The sequence below is a fragment of the Thermobia domestica genome, chromosome 4, assembly GCF_964235325.1.
Source record: "Thermobia domestica chromosome 4, izTheDome1.hap1.1, whole genome shotgun sequence".
Lineage (NCBI taxonomy): Eukaryota > Metazoa > Arthropoda > Insecta > Zygentoma > Lepismatidae > Thermobia > Thermobia domestica.
In genome coordinates this window covers 249923852-249944802 of record NC_137457.1, presented here as the reverse complement: position 1 = coordinate 249944802, position 20951 = coordinate 249923852, and the positions used below count along the sequence as shown (strand labels likewise).

General features: G+C 37.2%; 1 protein-coding gene across 5 annotated transcripts in view; it reads left to right on the top strand.

Annotated features, from left to right (window-relative positions):
* The window catches only part of LOC145683971 (uncharacterized), a 537083-nt gene that overhangs the window by 386862 nt on the left and 129270 nt on the right, over positions 1 to 20951 (top strand). For all 5 annotated transcript variants that reach the window (XM_081755704.1, XM_081755703.1, XM_081755705.1 and 2 more), the window contains one exon: positions 4142 to 4195. In XM_081755704.1, the coding sequence (XP_081611830.1) occupies positions 4142 to 4195 (54 nt within the window). The remainder of the gene's footprint in view (positions 1 to 4141; positions 4196 to 20951) is intronic.

Here is a 20951-nt window from a genome sequence, read left to right as displayed (position 1 = left end):
CCCCCTGGGATCCACGCCTATATATATAATACCATCTCAAGCTAACTACTCTATTAAGAAGTGTCCTTATACAGTGGCGTAGCCACAAACACATTAAGGAAGTAATAGTTGCGATGTCGAAAGATCACCAACCAACTAGCACAATTCGTACGTATTGAACTTCCCTTTTCTTATGCACCCAGGAAACCTGAAAATTGCAACACACACACACAAACAAATCCAATTTCTTCGTCGTAGGTCAAAATCTCAATAAACATAGTTTCCTGCCTGTGCTCCGTCTTGGTTGACCTTGTTTCTGTTGGATATGCGACTAGCCTAACATTATTCAAAGGAAAAGGCAGACCCGTCTCCCTTTGCCTTCTGGTGATAATGGCAAGTAACTAAGATTTTGTAAATGAAACGAAATCTTTCAGTTTAACGTCTTACGATTATATGTGATAGGCTAAAGGAGACGATAATTAAGGAACATTAATTATAATGGAAGAATTGGTGGAATGAGAATGTGGGAGAAAACGGGAGTGTCTCGAGAAAACACACGGACATGATGTTGTCCACCACAAACTTACTTGGCGAGATCGAACCAGGGACCCCATCACCGGAAGTAAGCGTTCTACGGCTGAGCCACCGTGCCCTCTTACTAACACTTTATAATGACAACGTTCGAAAAATGAAATGAAATCTTTGAGTTTTACGTCCCACGGTTATATCGGTTAGGCTAAAGGAGACGGTGATTATGAGGAATGAATGAAATGGTGGAATGAAGGAAGTGGGAGGAAACTGGAGAACCCCGAGGAAACCCATGCACACGGGGTTTGTCCACCACAAAGTTCACTTGGCGGGGGCTGGGATCAAACCCGGGACCCCAAGCACCAGAGATGAACGCTCTACCACTGAGCCACCGGGGCCCCGACAATGTTCGATTATTTGACAGATCACGTATGGCACGTATGGTAAGTTTTACTTCGTATATGAGAACTCGTTTGATTTGATTAAACCAAGTGTAATATATACTAAACTTTATTTATATTGTTTCTTTTATCAATTTATGAAATACTACAAAATTTGAGAGACAATATCAATTTTTCTTTTTCTTTTTTTTTAAAAAAAAAGAAGAAAAAAAAGAGAAAGTAACATGTTTTCCAGTATTGAAGAACCTCTTATTGAAGATCTGAATTGAAAACTAACATGTTAGAAAATCTAACTAAAGTATGCGAAGAAAATGAAATGTACGTATTTAAAAAATTAAAGGAAAAATGAACAAAATGAATTGTAGGATATAACAGTTAAAGCGCAAAAAGTAGAACAATTGATTGTTCTATTAAATAAGTTTCTATTTATCATTATGAATGAAGATTTGAGATGTAACTGTGAACTAAAATTAAAGAGGAGCATGGAGAAAGAAATACGTAAAAGATTAATAATCAATACTTCGTTTATTATTATAATCAGGGGTCAGAGTGCGGGACACCGTACCCCCACCTCCAAAATATATGTACGGCGTCCCCGGAGTTCCTAAAAATATACACTGGGCAAAGATAGGCAGGGGGACGGCATGACGTCATGCCACTACCTACCGTCCCCCTACCTTTTCAGATCTACTTTTACCCCTTATTATTATTTTGTTAGCAAGTTTTTGAAAATATTTGACGTAACGAATCCTTGAATTACTGAATGTTGTTATATATTATTATTATTATTATTATTATTATTATTATTATTATTATTATTATTATTATTATTATTATTATTATTATTATTATTATTATTATTATATTTATTTCTTGTATATTATCTTCTATTGTTATATGTATTAATTTTATTCCTGACGAAATCTATTACAACATGTAGTTGTTTAATAAAATATTCTGTTCTCCTTACAATGAACAATTTCTCGAAATCACTGGCTGTTTTTCTTTGTATCGCACTTGAAAACCCTATAGTAATCATGCAAGCAAATTAGTGTTACGCAGTAAAATAGTGTTTAATAAATTGTTTTGATTTATCCCGGAAAGGATAGAAGCTATATTACTAGCGAATAATTTGTCATTCCATTAAGGTAAAATGGTGCAAAATATACAATTGTTGGATAAAGTAATAACAGCATTGTTAGAATCCTTACCTCGTTTTAAGTACAGAAGAATATCTGTTATATTCCTTCAGTGTAATTAATGACCTTCCATCGTTATCACCTTCTGCCAAATGTGTGGAAGGCGTCGTACATCGTCAGGGCGTCCATCTTTGTCGGTGTCCCGCAGGGGCTAACGTTTGGCATGGATAATAATAGTTTGTCTTCTGTCGTAGGTTTTTCCCTGAAGTTGCTTCATTTTGGCGAAAAGTTTGTCACGAAGTTCCTGCAAAGACTGTGCCCATATGCCACTTCAATCAAAACCCGCGTACGTTGTTTATCTTTTCGAAACATATTTTTTTTAGGACATTTCCACTTTCCTTCTCTGCTTTACAGCACTGCTGCTTTTGTCTGAATAACATACAGTCGTTAACAGTCGCCAAATATCATTGCCTCACATTCTCTTATCAGCTGCGGAAATATTGTAATCTTTAGACACGACTCCCTGACGCGAAAAGTATTGATATTACTTTTAATCCAACCTATATATATGAGATCCTAAAAGTTAGGATGCTATATAGTGGTTAATTAAAGCATAAACAAATACTGTTGTTACTCTAATATATTCTGTGTAGTTTCTAATTTACGATACAAACTATTGGAATACGTAAAAATTAATAATAAAAAATTGTTGGAAAATGTGACCAAAGTTTCTACACTGCCATGTTTATGAGGGATACCTAATAAGAGACCCCGGCTTTTTGTGTACTCTTAAAAGAGTTCTTTTATTAATTCACCATTCAACAGTGTCTTTAAGCCAACTCCTGTGATAGCACAAAAATATAAAATGGTCCTGATTTTCTTTAATTTTAGAATACAAGCACTAAAAATTTTCACATTCCTTGTATTTTTTTTCCATAAACAGGGTGTCTATCGGTCACGAATGTCACGAAAAAGTCACGAGATCAGAAAACGGTCATGAAAGTCACGAAATTTAGCTTTTGGGCCACGATTTTTTTTTTTAACTGTACAAATGTAAGTACAGATTAGAAAATTTCGTTTTATGAAACGTCAAAATTCACCATCAAAATGTCTATGGTCGGCTTTAGACGCTACCAAATCGCAAGCAAAGTACGTTTCTATCGCATGGATGAAAATTCGGCCTAATTCGCGCCTAAATTTGCTCTTGAAAATGTTAGGAAATTTTATGATTTGCTGAAGAAAAGGTCACGAAAAAGTCACGAAATTTCATTTTGGAATTTTAGTAGACACCTTGATAAAACAGAAGGCAAAGATAAATAATGTTTTAATGTACAACGTAACTGTCACAATAGGGAATCAACAATGAACATCAGCGTCAAATATGACAGACTACTTTGTGACTACAGAAATAGCAATACAAATGAACTCCTAATATGAGACCTAATATTACTATATAGGCCACATTATGAGACCGGTCTCATATTAAGAAATTTGACCGATAAACAGATGATTAACGCCATCTCAAATGTAATTGGAAAAAAACCGAAAACTCATTGCATGTTGCAATATGCACATTCACTGATATAAAAGAAAGTAAAAATATAATGAATATCAACTTTCTTCTCCATTTCCAGCGCCTAATGTTTACACGTAAAAAAAAAAAAAAAAAAAAAAAAAAAAAAAAAAAAAAAAAAAACGTAGAGAGAGAATTTCTTCCAGCCTGCTATCCTAACAACTCTCCACACAACGTGCCCACGTGATTTCCAATGCTGTGATGGGCTATTTCCTTTTGCTTTAGCTCTCTTCCACTAGATTGCATCTCTTGCTTCACAAGGTAGGTAGGGTCTCTATTTAGGTGCCTGTCTCATATTAGGGGTTCTTACCTGATATATATATATATTATTAGGGATGGTCAATTCCGGATTTCGGAAATTTTCCGCAATCCGGAAAATTTTGGTCTTATATATATATATATATATATATATATATATATATATATATATATATATATATATATATAATATATAATTCATTTTGTTCAACCTTAGTATGTGGCATGTTTTGAATTATAATATATTATTCTTATTCTTACAGCGCTTGGATCAATACCAACCACGCTAGATTCTCGATGGGATTATATAGAATCAGGTAAGTGAAAATTTTTAACTGCTTATCTGAGTATTTAAATTATTATTATTAAAATTATTTAATTTTTTCCTTCTCTGTCTCTGTATTTATCTTGATTAGCTTCGGATGACGATCATAAACTGACCAAATCTAGGTTGAAAGAGGGAACGAGTCAAGATTAAAAAAAAAAAAAAAAAAAAAAAATGAAAGAAAAAGACGAAATTTTAAAAATGGCTTCAGGTAAGAGTTTTGCAGAGTAACTAAAGGTTAGAGTAGTCAGCTTCCTTTTATTTTCTGTGATATGAATTTTTATGGGAGTAAGGCAAACAATAAAAGGGGCCCGCCGTTGCTCAGCGGTAGAGCGCTCACGACTGGTGCATAAGGTCCCTGGTTTAATTCCAGGTTTCCGTCAAATGGATTACGGGCGTGGGTTTTCTCGGGGTTTTCCCGTTTCTTCATTTCACCATTTTGCTCATTATTATCACAGTCCCCAGCATAATCGTGGGACGTTATATTATTTTTTTTAATGATATAACAAAATACTTGAAATAGTTGAAAACAAAAGTGATAACAGTTACCTGTACTAAATTATTTTTTTTTTAAAAAAAAAGCTGATTAGAAATGTGAAAAATGTGAAGTAGGAAGTATCATTATAGGAGATACACCTAACCTTGACATGCACTGGATGGAGGTGCTGATGTACTGGAATAGCACTATTACTATCAGCACTACTACTGTCAACATTAAGATCAATTTCCTAGGTATCTTCAAATGGCTTTCCTTCTTTCTTTATGAAACTATAAATGTACAATATAGACGAATACAATGTATAAATGTACAATAAGAACGAAAAAAGCATGCTTGCAGTCTGATTTTTTAATGGTTTGTAGCACAGTACGGAAGTTTTTTGTGGAAGCGACAGAAAACACTATACACTTTAGAACTGAGTTGCAATACCAGCTATTGGAGTTGAATTCCCTGGTTTGAAAATCCTTGGTAATGCATTGAATCTCCATTAACGGAATCTCTAATGTTGCGACTTTTATGTGTTTTTCCGCATCTAAAATCACACAAAAGTTGGTCATAGACATTTCGATAACTATTGTGCGTAACATATTACAATTCTAGATAAATACTTCAAAAGACCAATCTAAAGAGCTACTTTGTGGCTAAGCGGTTAGCGTACGCGCTTTTAGCATGGGAGACCCAGGTTCGATTCCCTGCGGGAGCGTATGTGGTTCGGATCTTACGTTAATCAGTAGGTTCCGTTTCATATAACCTTGCTGCTGAAAGGGGCGTTAAACTTAAAATCAAATGAAATCAGGCCAATCTCAAGATCCTGATTGTTCTATTTCACAGATATCCCCTTTTTGTTTCTTTAAATTGATGTTTGTGAATTAAATTGGACAACAGTTCAAGAAGACTTCTTGCTTCTCGCACAGATGACAAGCAACAAATCAAGATTCTTTGCCCCCTGTTTCCTCTCCCATTTTAGACGACCTTCTAGACGATCGTGTGTCGTTTGACTAATTGTACTTTCGCCCAACCAATTATCTCATACAATTATAACAGATAAATAATATTTGTGTCCTCCATTTTAGGCGAAATAAGGATCCTTGTTTTGCCTAATCATACTTTTGCCTAAAATGGCGGACAATAAAAGAACCGTGGGGAACGGGAGAAATTACGATATTGAAACTTAGCATTTTGTGCTGTTAATTGCCTCAGCCATTACAGATGATTATTATGCGAAGTAAAATTATGGGAAACAACAGCAGGCCTGATTCTGAAGGAAAAAAAAATAATATTCTTAATACTTTTCTTATTTTCTTTTAGTTTAGCTGTTAAAAGTTAAACTTTCCACAAAATTACCTCTTGACTGGCGATTAATATTATATTAATCAATTTTTATTGTAAAACAAAAATATATCAGTCTGCGAGTAACGCTAATATGCTAACTTCAAAACATTTACGAGTTACTGGTTGCATAAACATTTAGGTGAAAACGTTTAGATATTGTTAATCGTTATTATAAACCCAAGACACCTCACTCTGTCACACTAATTCTTAATAGTCAGGCTAATAGTTGTCGCTAGCATCGCTGTCTTCTTCGTGATGCCAAGAGATGTCGCTAGCGTGGAGGCAATTTGCAGAGAACCTGGAGACTTGCACGGATTATGGTATATGTATATAATAATAATATTTTAAATTCTGATTTCTTCATATAGCAGGGAATTTTCTTTTGTAATTTCCCTCCAGTTTTATTTCAGAGATTTTTTTATTGTCCATCATTAGGCATAACGAGCATTAGGAAAACCAAGGATCTTTATTTTGCCTAAAATGACGGACACAAATCTTAACATGTATCTGTTATAAGTGTATCAAAGCGAAACGATGCGACACTTCTTCAGACAACCTAATTTAATTGAAAGTTTTCGGTGATCACATTAAAGAGGTTTCACTGTAGTAAGAAATGCTGCTGAAATATACGAAAGTTGTTCTTCATGAAGAAGTATGCTAACTGCATGTGTTAGTCAGTTCTGAACCACACACAACTCAAAAGATGTTTCGCAATAAAAATTGATCGACTGCACGAGAGAATCCGTAAAGCCTGTCGACCCTTCTTTTCTGGCTTATCGAACGCTGTTGCGACAGACCATCGACTTAATAACACAATAGAGACGGACGCTCTGTCTCGGCTGTCTTCTTTTCCCACTGACATCACAGAGAACAAGATATTGCTTGTTTTTTTGTTGGAGACGCATACACAAAAGAGGGGAGAACCAGGGACTTCAAAAAGTGATGAATGATACATGTAAACCGGAGGACGTCGGACAACAAAAGAAAGGAAACAAACCTTGATACTAGTGGAGATGACAGTGACGGGTACCTATCGTCCCACAATGCGGCAACTTATCATCAAATCATAATTTTATTATTCCCATGTATATCTTATTACTTATTGTCAGACCATCATAGAGAAGAGTTCATATTACAAACAAAAGACAACCTAGTATATTGGTAGGATCGGAGTATTTTTGTGGTTTATTAATACTGAAATTTTCCTTCACTAAAAGATCCTTGTGTTTTTGAATTTGGAACACACAAAGGACAATCGGAGGTTCATTTCCGCAGAAACTCTACCTCGAGCTCAATGATAGTGAGCGCATGTGAGCACGAGTCCTATAAATAAATAAATAGCAAGGCAGAGCCGGAGTTCTAGCGAGCCAGAGCTTCAGTGAGACTGGTGAGCTCGAGGATGAGTATCAGCCTCATATTCAGGATAGTAAGCATGAATCTAAAAAGGTGTATGAGTGTGAGTTTTCATTTAGGATACCAAACTCAAGCGAAAGAACCTGAGCCAGCGTGAGTTCAGTGAGTTGAGGTTTATGAGCGCGAGTTTCGTTGAGGATGGCGAACTGGAACGAATAAGAGGGTGAGTCCTATAAAGTTTAAGAGCGCGAGTCTCACTGAGAATAGCGAACTCGAACGAACGCGATCGTGAACCAGCGTGAATTCAATGAGGTTTATGAGCGTGAGTCTTATTGACGATAGCGAACTCGAGCAAATGCGATCCTGAGCCAGCGCGAGTTTGATGAGGTTTATGAGCGCGAGTCTTATTGATGATACAGAGGTCAAGCGAGTTCTAGCCTGAGCCAGCTTGAGTATAATGAGGTTTATGAGCGAGAGTCTCATTGTGGATGGCGAACTCGAGTGAATGAGAGTCTGAGCCAGCTTGAGTTCAATGAGGTTCATGAGCGCGAATCCCAGGGAAGAAAGTGAGTCAGAGCCTGCGCGAGTTCCTATTTCAGAATATACCTGTCCGTTGGATCTTACTCCCTCCAAGCCAAACCAAACCAATACGTTGTATAGCTTGGTTAGTTGGTTGAAAGAAACGTCCACGCTAAAGAAAAACACGTTCTTAGTTCTCTTAACGCTGGGTTTAAATTTAATTTCTTCATCACTAAAATTTAGAATAATGAACAAGTTTGAATATAAAGAAAAGATATTTTTATAAAGTAAATGATACAAAAAATCATTTTAGATGTTTATTTTTTAAACATGTTTCTTCAATTGTCAATGCAAAGTGAAATGTTTCAGTTTTACGTCCTATGCCCGATAAGATGGAGAAGATGGATGATTAATGTACGTAAGTAATTATGAAAAGAATTAGTGGGGAATGGGAATGTGGGAGGAAACAGGGTAAAACTGTGAACAGAGATGATTTCAGGGAATAGTGGCAAATACCCCTGGTACAATAAAATTTTTCCGGAGTTCATATAACCTATGGTGGATTCCCACTATTTCCTCAATACAACTTTTCACCCTTAGTGTATTGAAATTCCTCCAGAGGGAAAATCTTTTGAAATCACTGAAAAAAAAAAAAAAAAAACGACATTGTTCACCATAACTCACGTACTTCGGAATCAAACTGGGGACTTCTTACACCGAAGGTAAGTACTACCACTAAGTCACTCTTCATCCATTCTTCACTTGTAGTTAATGCAGTGGCGCGCATACTAGTAAATTCTGACTAAAATCGTGTGTTGATTGATTTTATATCAATACATTTATGTATAAAATACTATAGAGCGAATCAGTAGAGATTTTATGAGACGTTTCAGTTCAAGAGACGAGGCTTCCTTGGCATGACTAACGTTGTGGAATGAATAAATCTCGTAGATCGAGGTAACACAGTAGTTCAAATCTATTTAGTGTAAAGATAAATTTAAAATTTGTATTTAGAGAAGGATTTCGTAAAACTAGTAATATAAAGTATTTTAAGATACATATGTCTGATTAAATACATGCAGTTTTTAGTAAAATAAACCTCTGCTTGCATCTGCATGCTTTGCTAACAAGCTACCTAATAAATCACCTGAGCAGACACTGTTGTCATTGTTAAAGCACTTTTTTTTTTTGGCTGTTACATATTCAAGAACAGAAAAAAAATATCAAACTGTTAATTATCACGGAAATTTTCCTGTATTGTACGCATCGCGGAACGTTTTATACAAATTAGCTGCATGCAAATTACAAAAACCACTTTTTTTTTTCCTTTTTAAAGAGAACTAGGAAACACATGCGAGCTCCCCCTGAGTCACGAAGTAACTGGCCTCTTTTTTATTACTCTAACAGTAAGAAACGAGGATTGTTGTAATCAAGCAAGACATCAGGTAAAGGATCACCTCTACTCTTTCAGCGAGATGAGCTCGCACTGGCTCAGGTTACGTTTATAGCCCATAGAATAAGACTGTAAATTTGTTTCTTCCGCAGTATTTCGAAAGATATTTACGAGGGTCTTTCCAGAAGGTTCTAATAAAGTCAAAGGGGTAAAATTATGAAGTCGTTTCATTTCTGTAAGTGGCCTCCTTGTAATTGGTTAGCTCGCGTTCCTTTTGTCGACATAATCCAGATTCATTTGATAGTGCAGCCACAGTTTTCGGTGTTGGGCCGAAGCTCAGAATTGAACAAAATACTTGGATTGTTCAGTAAGTTTTGCCTCCAACCCTGTAATTTTGTTGTTGATTGTTGTACGTATTTGCATATTTGTACTCTCAAAATGAAATCTTCTGTTTTACAAATATTTTGTTTTTATCACTCCACTGACAACGAAGCAGTCGCAGAATTAATGATGGCTACATGAACATCCGAGGGAAGAATGTGTGAACATTAACGCAGTGAGAAGGTGGATTCGGGCTGTGCGCACGGGGAATACAGTCACGTTCCCTGTGGCTGCATGATAACAACTGTGTCCACTTCAGAGAAGTAGAAGAGAGAAAGAGAGGAAGTTGATGCAATGGTTTGCAGTGATCGGCATATTACTGGAAACAGTGAATCACATCATATGCGGCAAGCTTGAATTCAATGAAGTTTGTTCAAGAGGAGTTCCACATCAACTTACAACCTTAATTAAAGAAGCGCACAAAAAAAAAAAAAAAAAAAAAGCCGTTTCAACACCTAAAGAAAACATTTCTAAAGCTTCTCTTAACTGGTGACAAGTCCTGGGCTTATTACTTCAAGCCCTAGAGTAAACACTAGTCCGTGGAGTACAGACACTCATCTTCTCCTCGTCATAAAAAGTTCAAAATTCAGACTTCAGCGAGGACAGTCATGGTGACCATCTTTTGGAACGGTTCTGATTTTTTTTTTTTTTGGAACGTAGGCATTGTCAACTCGAGAGCTACGTGCAGACACTAACGAAGTCGTAAAATTCATTCTCACAAAAATGCCTTCCTTCGACAAGACAACGCAAGGCCGCACACATGTCGGGAGACTACCATACGTTGCAGAAGTTCTGCGAAACACCTTAAAGGCCAGCGTTTTACATCCGACATGGATAACAACGCAATTAACTTTTGGTGTCATCTGCAGCCAGCCTCATTTTACATCGACGGCATGCAACAATTAATACACCGTTTGCTCAATTGCGTCAACGCCAGTGTGTGTGTGCTCTACTTTTCATCTCCCTCACCAACACGCCATTATCAGAGTGAACAAATATGGGCTTAGAGTTGACCTTTGTTGCTGATAAACTTCCATAGGTAAACTTTGTCATTTATATAGGGCTATATATATATATATATATATATATATATATATATATATATATATATATATATATATATATATATAATATTTTTTTTTTTACTTGGATCTCTGCTTCCTCATACATCTGCCGCACATATTTTTCCAAAACCACCACCTCTCTTATTAGTAGCCATAGTTTCTGTCTGGATACTCCTTATAGTAACCTTCCTTCAAGTATTCTTTCCTAGATCTTCATAGTGTGAGACATTATTATAATCCCTCTGTAATTTACACAGTTCTTGCATATTATCGTTACCTTTATAAATTGATACTAGTATACTTTTCCTTCATTCGTCCAGTATCATCATCGGCTTCCACATCTTACTCTAAAATAACGTATTTCTTTACTCACGCTGATCTCTCTCTCTCTCTCTCCCTCTTTGTGTCTAATATTTCGTGTGAAAATTCATTTCCCCAACTTTCGTTTTTGTCGTTGTTTTCAAATAGTAGCAGTCGCTAACGCTCTCGCCTTCTGTGCGAGTGGTCCCGGGTTCGATTCCCGGTGGGGTCACTTGGTCGAAAAAAGTGTTACACGCTTTAACAAACCCTGAATGAGGTTTTACTCATTCACACTAAGCAAATGCCTGGGTGCTACGTAACTTATAGGTGCTAGGCCACTTCCTTCCTTTTCTTTCCCCGCATTGTGTGCTCGCCGAGGGACGTCATCCCTCGAATCGTGAAGGGCTAAATGGTCTTAGATGCCGAAAGCCCAGAAATCTAAATCCTAAAATCCAAACAGTAGCGTCATTTCAAGTTTTGCCTGTGCAGGGGGAGAGATTCTTCGTTATAAATACATTTTTTTATGTTTTTCATTAATATATTATCATGTTATTTATTAAAATGTATACCTGCCTTAAACTAGGGATAGGGGGAGTTGCATTGCTGAAGGCCTAAATGGCACACCATTTCTGAACACACTGTCAATACTGCGTTTCTATTCAGCATTTACTCATTTGACAGTGTCCCATGTACTATTATATAATGCTTGTATATCAAAATTATATTAAATGATACTGAAGGCGTGGGGCAGGGTGGTTCAGTGGTATAGCGCTTACCTCTGGTGTATGGGTCCCTGGTTCGATTCCCGGCGTAAATTTGTGGATGACATAATCATGTTCATTCATTTTCTCCCACATTTTTATTCTACCGATTCTTCGATCAACGCTTAATTTCCTTAATCTTTTTCTCCATGTCTGTTTCTTTTGGTCTCGTCTCGTGGGCTGCTCTTCGAACCACTCAGATCATATAGACTCCATCACTGGCGTCTCTGGCATGTAAAATTTGAAGGGGGTCATAAAAGAAAATTATTTAAATGGTACTACCTACTCACCTTATTTATTATCTTCCATTCCATTTACCTTTCTGCTTATCTTCACGGACCCCTTAAGGTATATCAAGAACTCTGTCATAATCGTTTCACAGCCTGAATATTATATTCCAAATAAATATAATTATTATTATTTATATGTTATTCAGTCGTTAGTAAATAAATAAAATTAGAATAAAATATTGAATATTTTGTACTTCAAAATATTGGGGGGACGCGTCCCCCTCGTCCCCCCGCCAGAGACGCTCATGGACTCCATGAAAACTCCTATTATGTTGGAACAACCCAGCGTCTGTGGTAGAGAACATCTTTGAGGGTTGCGGGGGACAGTAAAGCGCTTACCTCTGGTGCTAGCATTCATAGTTCGTTCTCAGGTCATGTGAGTTTGGGGTAGACAACGTCGTGTCTGTTAGTTTTCTCGGGGTTCTTTCCTTCTACGTTATCATTCCACCAACTCTTTCATAATCATTCTCTCTCATTAATAATCCGTTTCCTTTAGTCTACAGGGCATACTCGTGGAGCGTTAAATTAAAGGTTTACTTTCATTCTGTCTCAGACACGTTGAATTACATGAAGGAATTATTATTATTATTATTATTATTATTATTATTATTATTATTATTATTATTATTATTATTATTATTATTATTTCACACTAACCTCCTCTATCAATGATTTTGGATATCCCTTGTAGAGGAATTCGTGTGAGAAAAATTTATTTCCTTCATTTATTGTATAATATACAGTATAAATTACCATGACAATTAGTATCATCTGTATTGTTAATATCAATGACACACGCAGAATTTAAGACGCCGTCCCGGCGAAATTAAAATACAGCTAATTTTACAGTAATTTTGTGATATCTTCAAATAGATAAAAGATAATTGAAATGTGAAACAAGAGCGCCCTAGACAATATTATTTCGCATGAGATACCGTTATCACAAGTCACCTAGTCGCTTTCCGTTTTCAGCCGTTTAGAAACGCGAAAATAAATGCCGATTTTCAAAATGGCTCGAAATCGAAAGCAGATAAATGAGTCGTGATAACGGTATCTCATGTAAAATGATATTGTCTAGGGTGCTCTTGTTCCACATTTCGATTATATTTTATCTATTTGAAGATATCACATAATTACTTTAAAATTAGCTGTATTTTAATTTCGCCGGGATGAGGCCTCTTAAGAAAGCTTAGCGCTTGTGATGAATGTAACAATGTAAATGTGATGACTGATTTCTTCTCATTTAGGATACTGCCAAAAATAGTGCTAGAGAATTTTGATAATAAGGAATTTGAATAAGTTTATAAAAAAGGTTGTATGTCACCTATTGACGAGCAAGTGGCTGAACCATTTGAAATGAATTTGAGTTTTTGTCATATTATTATGATTAAAATGTGTATCCTAAGAGGGAAGGGACGAAAGGGCTTCAAATAATGTGTCCGAAAATAAGAGTATCTCATGAGCTTATCAATTTAGGGAGATAAAGCTCAGTAAATATAAACTCGCTGTGTTTATGATGAGCAGTTATATAACTACTTACAGGGTCGTATCCAGAAGTAGTAGGACTGATTTTTTTTTTTTTTTTTAATTTATTGAACATTTTGGTACATCGACTTAATACTCTTCAAAATAGGCCCCTTGGGCATTCACACTCTTCTGGTAGCGAGCCTTCCAGGTCGCGAAGGCCTTCTGGAAGCCGTCCTCCGGGATGCCGTTCAGCGCCCTGGTCGTCGCCGCTTGGACCGCTTCCACCGAGTCGAAACGATGCCCCTTGAGCTGCCTCTTCATACAGGGGAACAGGAAGAAGTCCAGCGGTGCCACATCAGGGTTGTAGGGGGCTGAGGCAACGTGGAAATGCCGAATTTGGTCAGGAGATCCCTCACAATCCATGCGCCGTGGCACGACGCGTTGTCATGGTGGAGCTTCCATTTCCCCACCAGGTCTGGTCGCATGCGTGTGATCTGATTTTGCAGTCATGTGGGCACTTCCACGTAAAATCTTGCATTTACACTCTGTCCAGGAGGTACAAACTCCTTGTGGACAATGCCACGACGGTCAAAACATGCATTCAACATCGATTTCACTTTCGATTTCGACATTCTGGCCTTCTTTTTACGGGGTGATTGTGCGGCTCATAGTATCCTTCTTGTAGGACTGCGTAAGCATTCCCTTGGTTTCGGTCACTGATTTTCCCAGTTTGACGCAAAACGTGATGCCGTACCACTGCTCCAAATTTCGCTCCATCGCAAATTACGACGAGGCGTCACAACAGGAGGTCACTAACACAGTGGTCCACACTCAACTAACGCACCCAGGCGACGGCAAGTGCCGCCGGTCGACACCTGTTCCCAAGGCTCCCTTCCATAACATCCGGCCTTGCAGCCCCCCTACATTGCTCCTCGCGCGCGGGAAAAAATCAGTCCTACTATTTCTGAATACGATCCCGTATTATAAATACGTACTTCAGCGTCGTTCTGGAAAACTCCATTTGTAACGAAGAAAAATTTCTATAATATTCTAGTTTCCGACTGTGTATTCATAAATAGCTTGTGTAACGATTTGCATGGATTGAGTAAATCAATCGGTTTGGGGTGTGAGAGAATGATTGGATTCGATCTTGGCATTGTAAAAGAGTATTCAGAAATGATTGTATGAAGATTTACGTATCTCCAGTGAAATCAAATTTGCTTCAACGAATATCCAGGAAACCAGAAAAAAAGAAGTTCGTATATTACTTTCTAATATTTTCTATAAACTTACTATTCCTGTGCGAAGAACGAACACTTCTGCTAGTTAAAAAAAAAAAAAAAAAACAGAGTAATAAGCAATCAAGTTAGGAAAGATTGATAGAGATACGCGATACAGCATTGCATCGACTTTCTGTCAATTTCCCAATGATATGGTCAAGTAAAATATTGCTACTAACACTATATCACAGGAAAAAACAAACCTATATAGAGCGAAGCAAAAGCGCCCTAGAATATGCATTCACCGAAGTTCAGAACTAATAATAAAAAAAAGGGTAGTTTAGGAAGAGTCCAGAAAAGTTTTTTTCTTCTTAAGATAGGCTATTTGCTGTCAGAAGCGGCAGTAGGCAAAAGACTTTCTGAAATTTCAGCCGGAAATTAAACAGCTTCCCAAAGAGCACACAGGCGAGGAAGCGGCAAGCGGAAATCTGTTTACTAAGATTGGGAAAAAGGCGCATTTATTACGGCAAGGAAGAAGCAATAACAACGGGTCCCCGATTGTGTTTTGTTAGTAATCCTCTTCGCAATAAAGCTAGGTTGATTTCGGGACGCTTGGTGCAGGAAATGAGGTTTCTGTTCCCTCCAGTGCTCACGCTTACGAATTCTACGGACTGACTCAGTCTATGCACTCGCATACACACAAACTCTCACACACATTCTCTAACATTGCACAAGGGGACAGAGCCCTGTGTGTGAAATCAAATATCTACGTTTCCCACTTTCAATTACTTGGGCAATCATTACTCATACCATTTAGTCAATAAAGAACAGAACTGCATCTTAATTCCTGCAGGGAACGTAAATTAATTTCATATTCCTGTATTCACTTGGTTCGTTTCCCTCTTTATTTGTAAGTTCTTCCTCCAAATTGTTAATTTCTTAGTACATAAGTAAATTGTAATTTTATAGCATTTTTTAAATCAATTTTTTGGGGGGGAGGGCGGGTTGAAACTCGGGAGGACAGTGGGTTTTGGGGTTGTAGGAAACTACAAGTAACAGTAGTACCGTTAGTTTTGGTTAAGATTTTGCTTGAAAGCATATTATACACTTCATAATTACTCTTCACACAGAACAACATATCAATTGAGTTATCGTTAACTGTAAACACCGAAATGTTTCCGCACAAAACTCCATCGGACTAAAAAGTGATAGCCATGAAACAATAGCATTCTTAGAAACCAAGGATGCTATAAAATAGAGGATCTGTCAGTACAACAAAATCGTGAAGCCGTACGTCACAATTTCGCCAACTCTACTCTGCCCTTTCCACCCAATAAGATTGCATGTTTTGAGCCAACATTCGTGGCAGAAACGAGAATAGCCCATCAGATTCGGCTGTTGTACCGATGCTCTTTTTTTTTTTTTTTTTTTTTTTTTTTTTGGCTTAACTGAATTAATAGGATGAAGATACATGCGGCCAGATCCTCTATTTTATAACATCTTTGTTAGAAACAAATATACAATGTTTCTTTATATCTCAACCAACAAAAGCCCTCTCGTATTACTGTACGCAATAAGCTATTTTTCATTCCTCTTTCTGCGTCTTTCACATAGAATTCGTCTAAGCTCGAAGTCTCGCATAGAATTCGAACACTTCGTATGAACATCTTAGTGGACCACTCCCAAACCCCTTTCTTTCATGTATCATAAAGAACACAACTTCTGAAATTCCAGTCTTTTCTGATCTGTTAAGTTGGCAGCACTGAACGTTACGCGATTTTCATCTGTTGTCTTTGTAGCTAGTAGTCACGGAGCGCCGAATAGCGCATGATCGACATCTGATTTCTATATGGGTAGGAATGGAGTACTCACTACATTTGCAATAAGTTTCCACTATAATAACACGCTCTTCCGTCGTGAAACGTTCCATTCCTACCCGTACAGGAAAACAGATGACGATCATGCGCTATTCAGCGCTTCGTGACTACTAACCACAAAGACAACAGATGAAAATCACGTAACGTTCAGTGCTGCCAACTTAATAGAACAGAAATGGCGGAAATTTCAAAAGTTGCGTTCTTTATGGAACACCCCGTTATGTCAAGCATTAAAAATCGCCGAAACACATGTTTAATTATTTTGACTGAAAAGCCAGGCACAGAGGTTCAGCATGTTATTATAATAATCGTGACCTCTATTTCCTTCCTTTCCGTGTCAAATTTCCAAAACTCATTCCTTAGTAAGACCTTACGTCACAAACCCTATGCATTGTCCAAATTTCAAGTTTGTAGCTTAAGCCGTTTCCCAGGGCGTTGATCGATCAGGACTACACTTTCCCTGCATATAAGGAGATTGGAGTGTTTATTTTATATTCTCCAGGCCATTTTGCTTTGCAGCTTGACAACTGCTAGATAACAATTAAGTTCTCCGGATTTATCTATTGCTTCGTTCATGTATTGCATTCAGTGAGTAGATTTGGAGAAGAGCAGAGATTTACCATGACTCTTTCAAGAAATTCTACAAAATATAGACGCCCAAGAATACGCTCTGACCTATTTAATAATGGCTTCTTAGTTTCACAGCAGTCTCTTAGGTTGCATAAAATATTAGCAACATAACCGGGATTTTCTACAAAGGTATTGGGTCTTTCATCAATTAGCTTAGCGACACCGAAAACTATGGATTCCACGCTAATCTTGGTCATTTTGTTTTTCATCCCTTCTTACCTTTATGTCGCTGGTGCTGAACTTAGACTTAAATGGAACCTGGGGGCCGCGGTGGCTCAGTGGTAGAGCGTTCACCTCTGGTGCTTGGGGTCTCGGGTTCGATCCCAGCCCCGCCAAGTGAACTTTGTGGTGGACAAACACCGTCTGTGTGGGTTTTCTCGGGGCTCTCCAGTTTCCTCCTACTTTTTTCATTCCACCATTTCATTCATTACTCATCATCACCGTCTCCTTTAGCATAACCGGCATAAACGTGGGACGTAAAACTCAAAGGTTTCATTTCATTTTTTAAATGGAACAGAGTATTCCTATTCGCCCCCTCAGAAAGCAGAAAGGTATTAAACGCCACTTTCCTTGATTTTCAACTAAGTGCATATGTTGACTACCCATTTCATTTTTAATGTCGTGCAGAAAGGAGACAAGTAGCAGGAGATAATATGAAAGGTCTGCAATGGAAACGGAATTCTAGAAGAAAGAAAGAATCGGAATTAATTAGTGTTTCATTCGTTTTTTAAACTCTCCTGAGAAATTTGCATTTTGGCGTTTAGCACTTTTTGCTTTATGGGGGCGTATTCATCTCAGTAATTCCAAAAATATGGATTTGGCATTAATATCGGTCGTTTTCGGCCATTTTTGCATGGCACCTTCTCCTAAACCCTAGAGTTTCGTAGTACGGCATCGGCAGTGTTGTTATTCATTTCAGCGACTCCGAGAACTACGAATTCGACACTAATATTGGTCGTCCTCGACTATACTTACGTCACTCGCTTCCCACGTCTTTAGGGGTGATATTTGTGTCATACCCTCACAGCATGGAATCGGCGGGGTTACTATTAATCTCAGCTATTCCGAAAACTATGGATTCGATACTAATATTGTTCATTTACGATTATCTTTAAATGTCATCCCCATTCTCAACCTCTAAGGCTGCTAGGAATGTTTACCCCACTGGAGGCTGAACTTGCAATTAAACAGCACCGAGAGCGTCACTCTTTACCTCACGGTCAGTGATCCCTTAAACTATGAATTCATTATTATCAGTCACTTTTGATTATTTTTAAATGTCAACCCTTCGTACCCTCTTGGGGTGATAGAGATGCTAGAGACATCTTACCGCCACAGTCTTTTGTTTCCAGATTGTAAGTCATATGTGTACGAAGTTTGGAAAATTTCTCCAGGTGTTCCAGAGTTATGCTGGAACATACATACATACACGTACATCCTGGTAAATATAAAATGCCCCCTTTCTCCCCTTAAAACCAAAAATTAAATAAAAGACACTTGGACACGTGTCAGTTTATTTTTAATGGCTAGTTTATGTACCGAGTTTCCTATTTCTGGCTTCGGGGGTTCGTGAGTTACTCTCTCTCTCTCTCTCTCTCTCTCTCTCTATATATATATATATATATATATATATATATTAAAAAAAATAAAAAATCAGAATTTCAGTTGTTGGTTCTGCTGTTTTCCCATGATTCGATCACAAACAAGACCAGTTTCCATTTTTTATAATAGTTAATGGAAATAAAACTAAATAAACGATGTTATAACGAGCTAGTGTGACATATAACAGAACTAAAATATGAATATTTATTTTTTTTTAAAAAAAATGTGTGTATATAATAAAACTAAAATATGTGCATTTACCGTGGTTGTGTAATGAACTACCCGTATCATTAGGTATCTTGGTACCACCATTTGAAACTGGTTATTGTCAGTAGCAAGGGCGAGTGAGAAGGAAGTGATTCGTTTAATCAATCAATTCTGTATGACGCTTGCTTTGCTTTACCTGTATCTGTAATAGCTTAAAGAAAAGGAGAGGTTTATAATTAGCAGGAAAAAAAAAAAAAAAAACGCTCAAAATTATGAAATGTAACAACAGCAAAGACTGTCTTTCCTTTCAATATATCATACCAAGTACGCACATAAGACGGAAGAAGCATGAGCATATCAAATGCTTTACACTTCTAAGTAAACATTATTATTAATTCTCATCGTAAGCATATTCTCAGTAACTACTGGACAGCTTTAAATTAAACTGGATGGACAAGTAACCCATCGCCTAAGGAATAAAACTCACTATATTTGGTGGCTGAGCTTGGTCCGAGACAGGCTCAAATTGGCTCAGCTCATCTTGTATATGATTCTTTATTTCTCTGTAACTATTGGCCGAGTCCGAACTAAATGTGGTTGTCAAATAGCTCATCGTTTAAGGAATGTAGGGGTCTAGATCGCTATATTTGCTTGCGAACTCGGCTAGGGATAGACTGAGGTTGACTTCTATGTGGTACTTTATTTCTCAGTAAGAACTGGCCGGGTCTGAACTAAATTTGATGGGTAAGTAGCCCGTTTTGTGATCTCAAAAAAAAAAAAAAAAAAAAAAAAAAAGCATGGTAATAAAGGCCAAAAGTGCTTGTGCGTCACGGTGATAGATTTCGCTGCATGTGCTATTAGATGTTATACTGTGTAAACAGTTTGCCGATTTAAAACTACTGTGACGATTTAATTGAAACTTGGATATAGTATCGTTTAATATCATTTAGATTTGGGCATTGATATTTGTGTGATCGCCTGCTTAGTACCTAATAACCTAATGCGTTTTTTTTTTAAATGCATATATGATTTAGTTACTACAACCACTCTCATTTTGTTTATAGATGCAGGACTAAAATGTTATGAAATATCTTCTCTAGGCTCACATCTTAGGTATTTTGTGTGTTCTCTTTCATATGCAGCAGGGCAAAGGCTCGGGCAGACAACTAGTTTTAAATAATTGAATACTTTCCACATTTGGAAGGAGGGAAGAAAGGAAGAAGAATATGAAACAAATACCTTACATGGGAAGATCGAGTTCTTATTTAAGACGAAATTTCAGTGTAAATATATTACATGCGCTTTGATTATTTTTCTTTCAAAATAAAGCATATACAATTTTGTTCAAGCTTTAACCCAAGTTCAACCTTTCAATACACACAATATTGTCGCTAAATACTAGCATTACAAATTGACGGAAAGGGAAAATGAAATGAAATTTTTGAGTTTTACGTCCCGCGGTTATGCCGGTTAGGCTAAAGGAGACGGTGATGATGATTAATGAATGAAATGGTGGAATGAAGAAAGTGGGAGGAAACGGGAGAACCCCGAGAAAACCCACGCACACGGTGTTTGTCCACCACAAAGTTCACTTGGCGGGGGCTGGGATCGAACCCGGGACACCAAGCACCAGAGGTGAACGTTCTACCACTGAACCACTGTTCCAATATTTGAGAAAGCAATATTAAATACATATAATTCGAGTATTCTGATACTGAATTTTAACAAAACGTTTGTACAAATTGTGGTGAATACATCCTAGGCTTCGTAACTGGATTCTTCATTTCGCTTTCTTTTTCTTCCTTTATTTTTGGATAGTGGAAATTTAATATCGTTTGGAAAGTGGAGTTTTT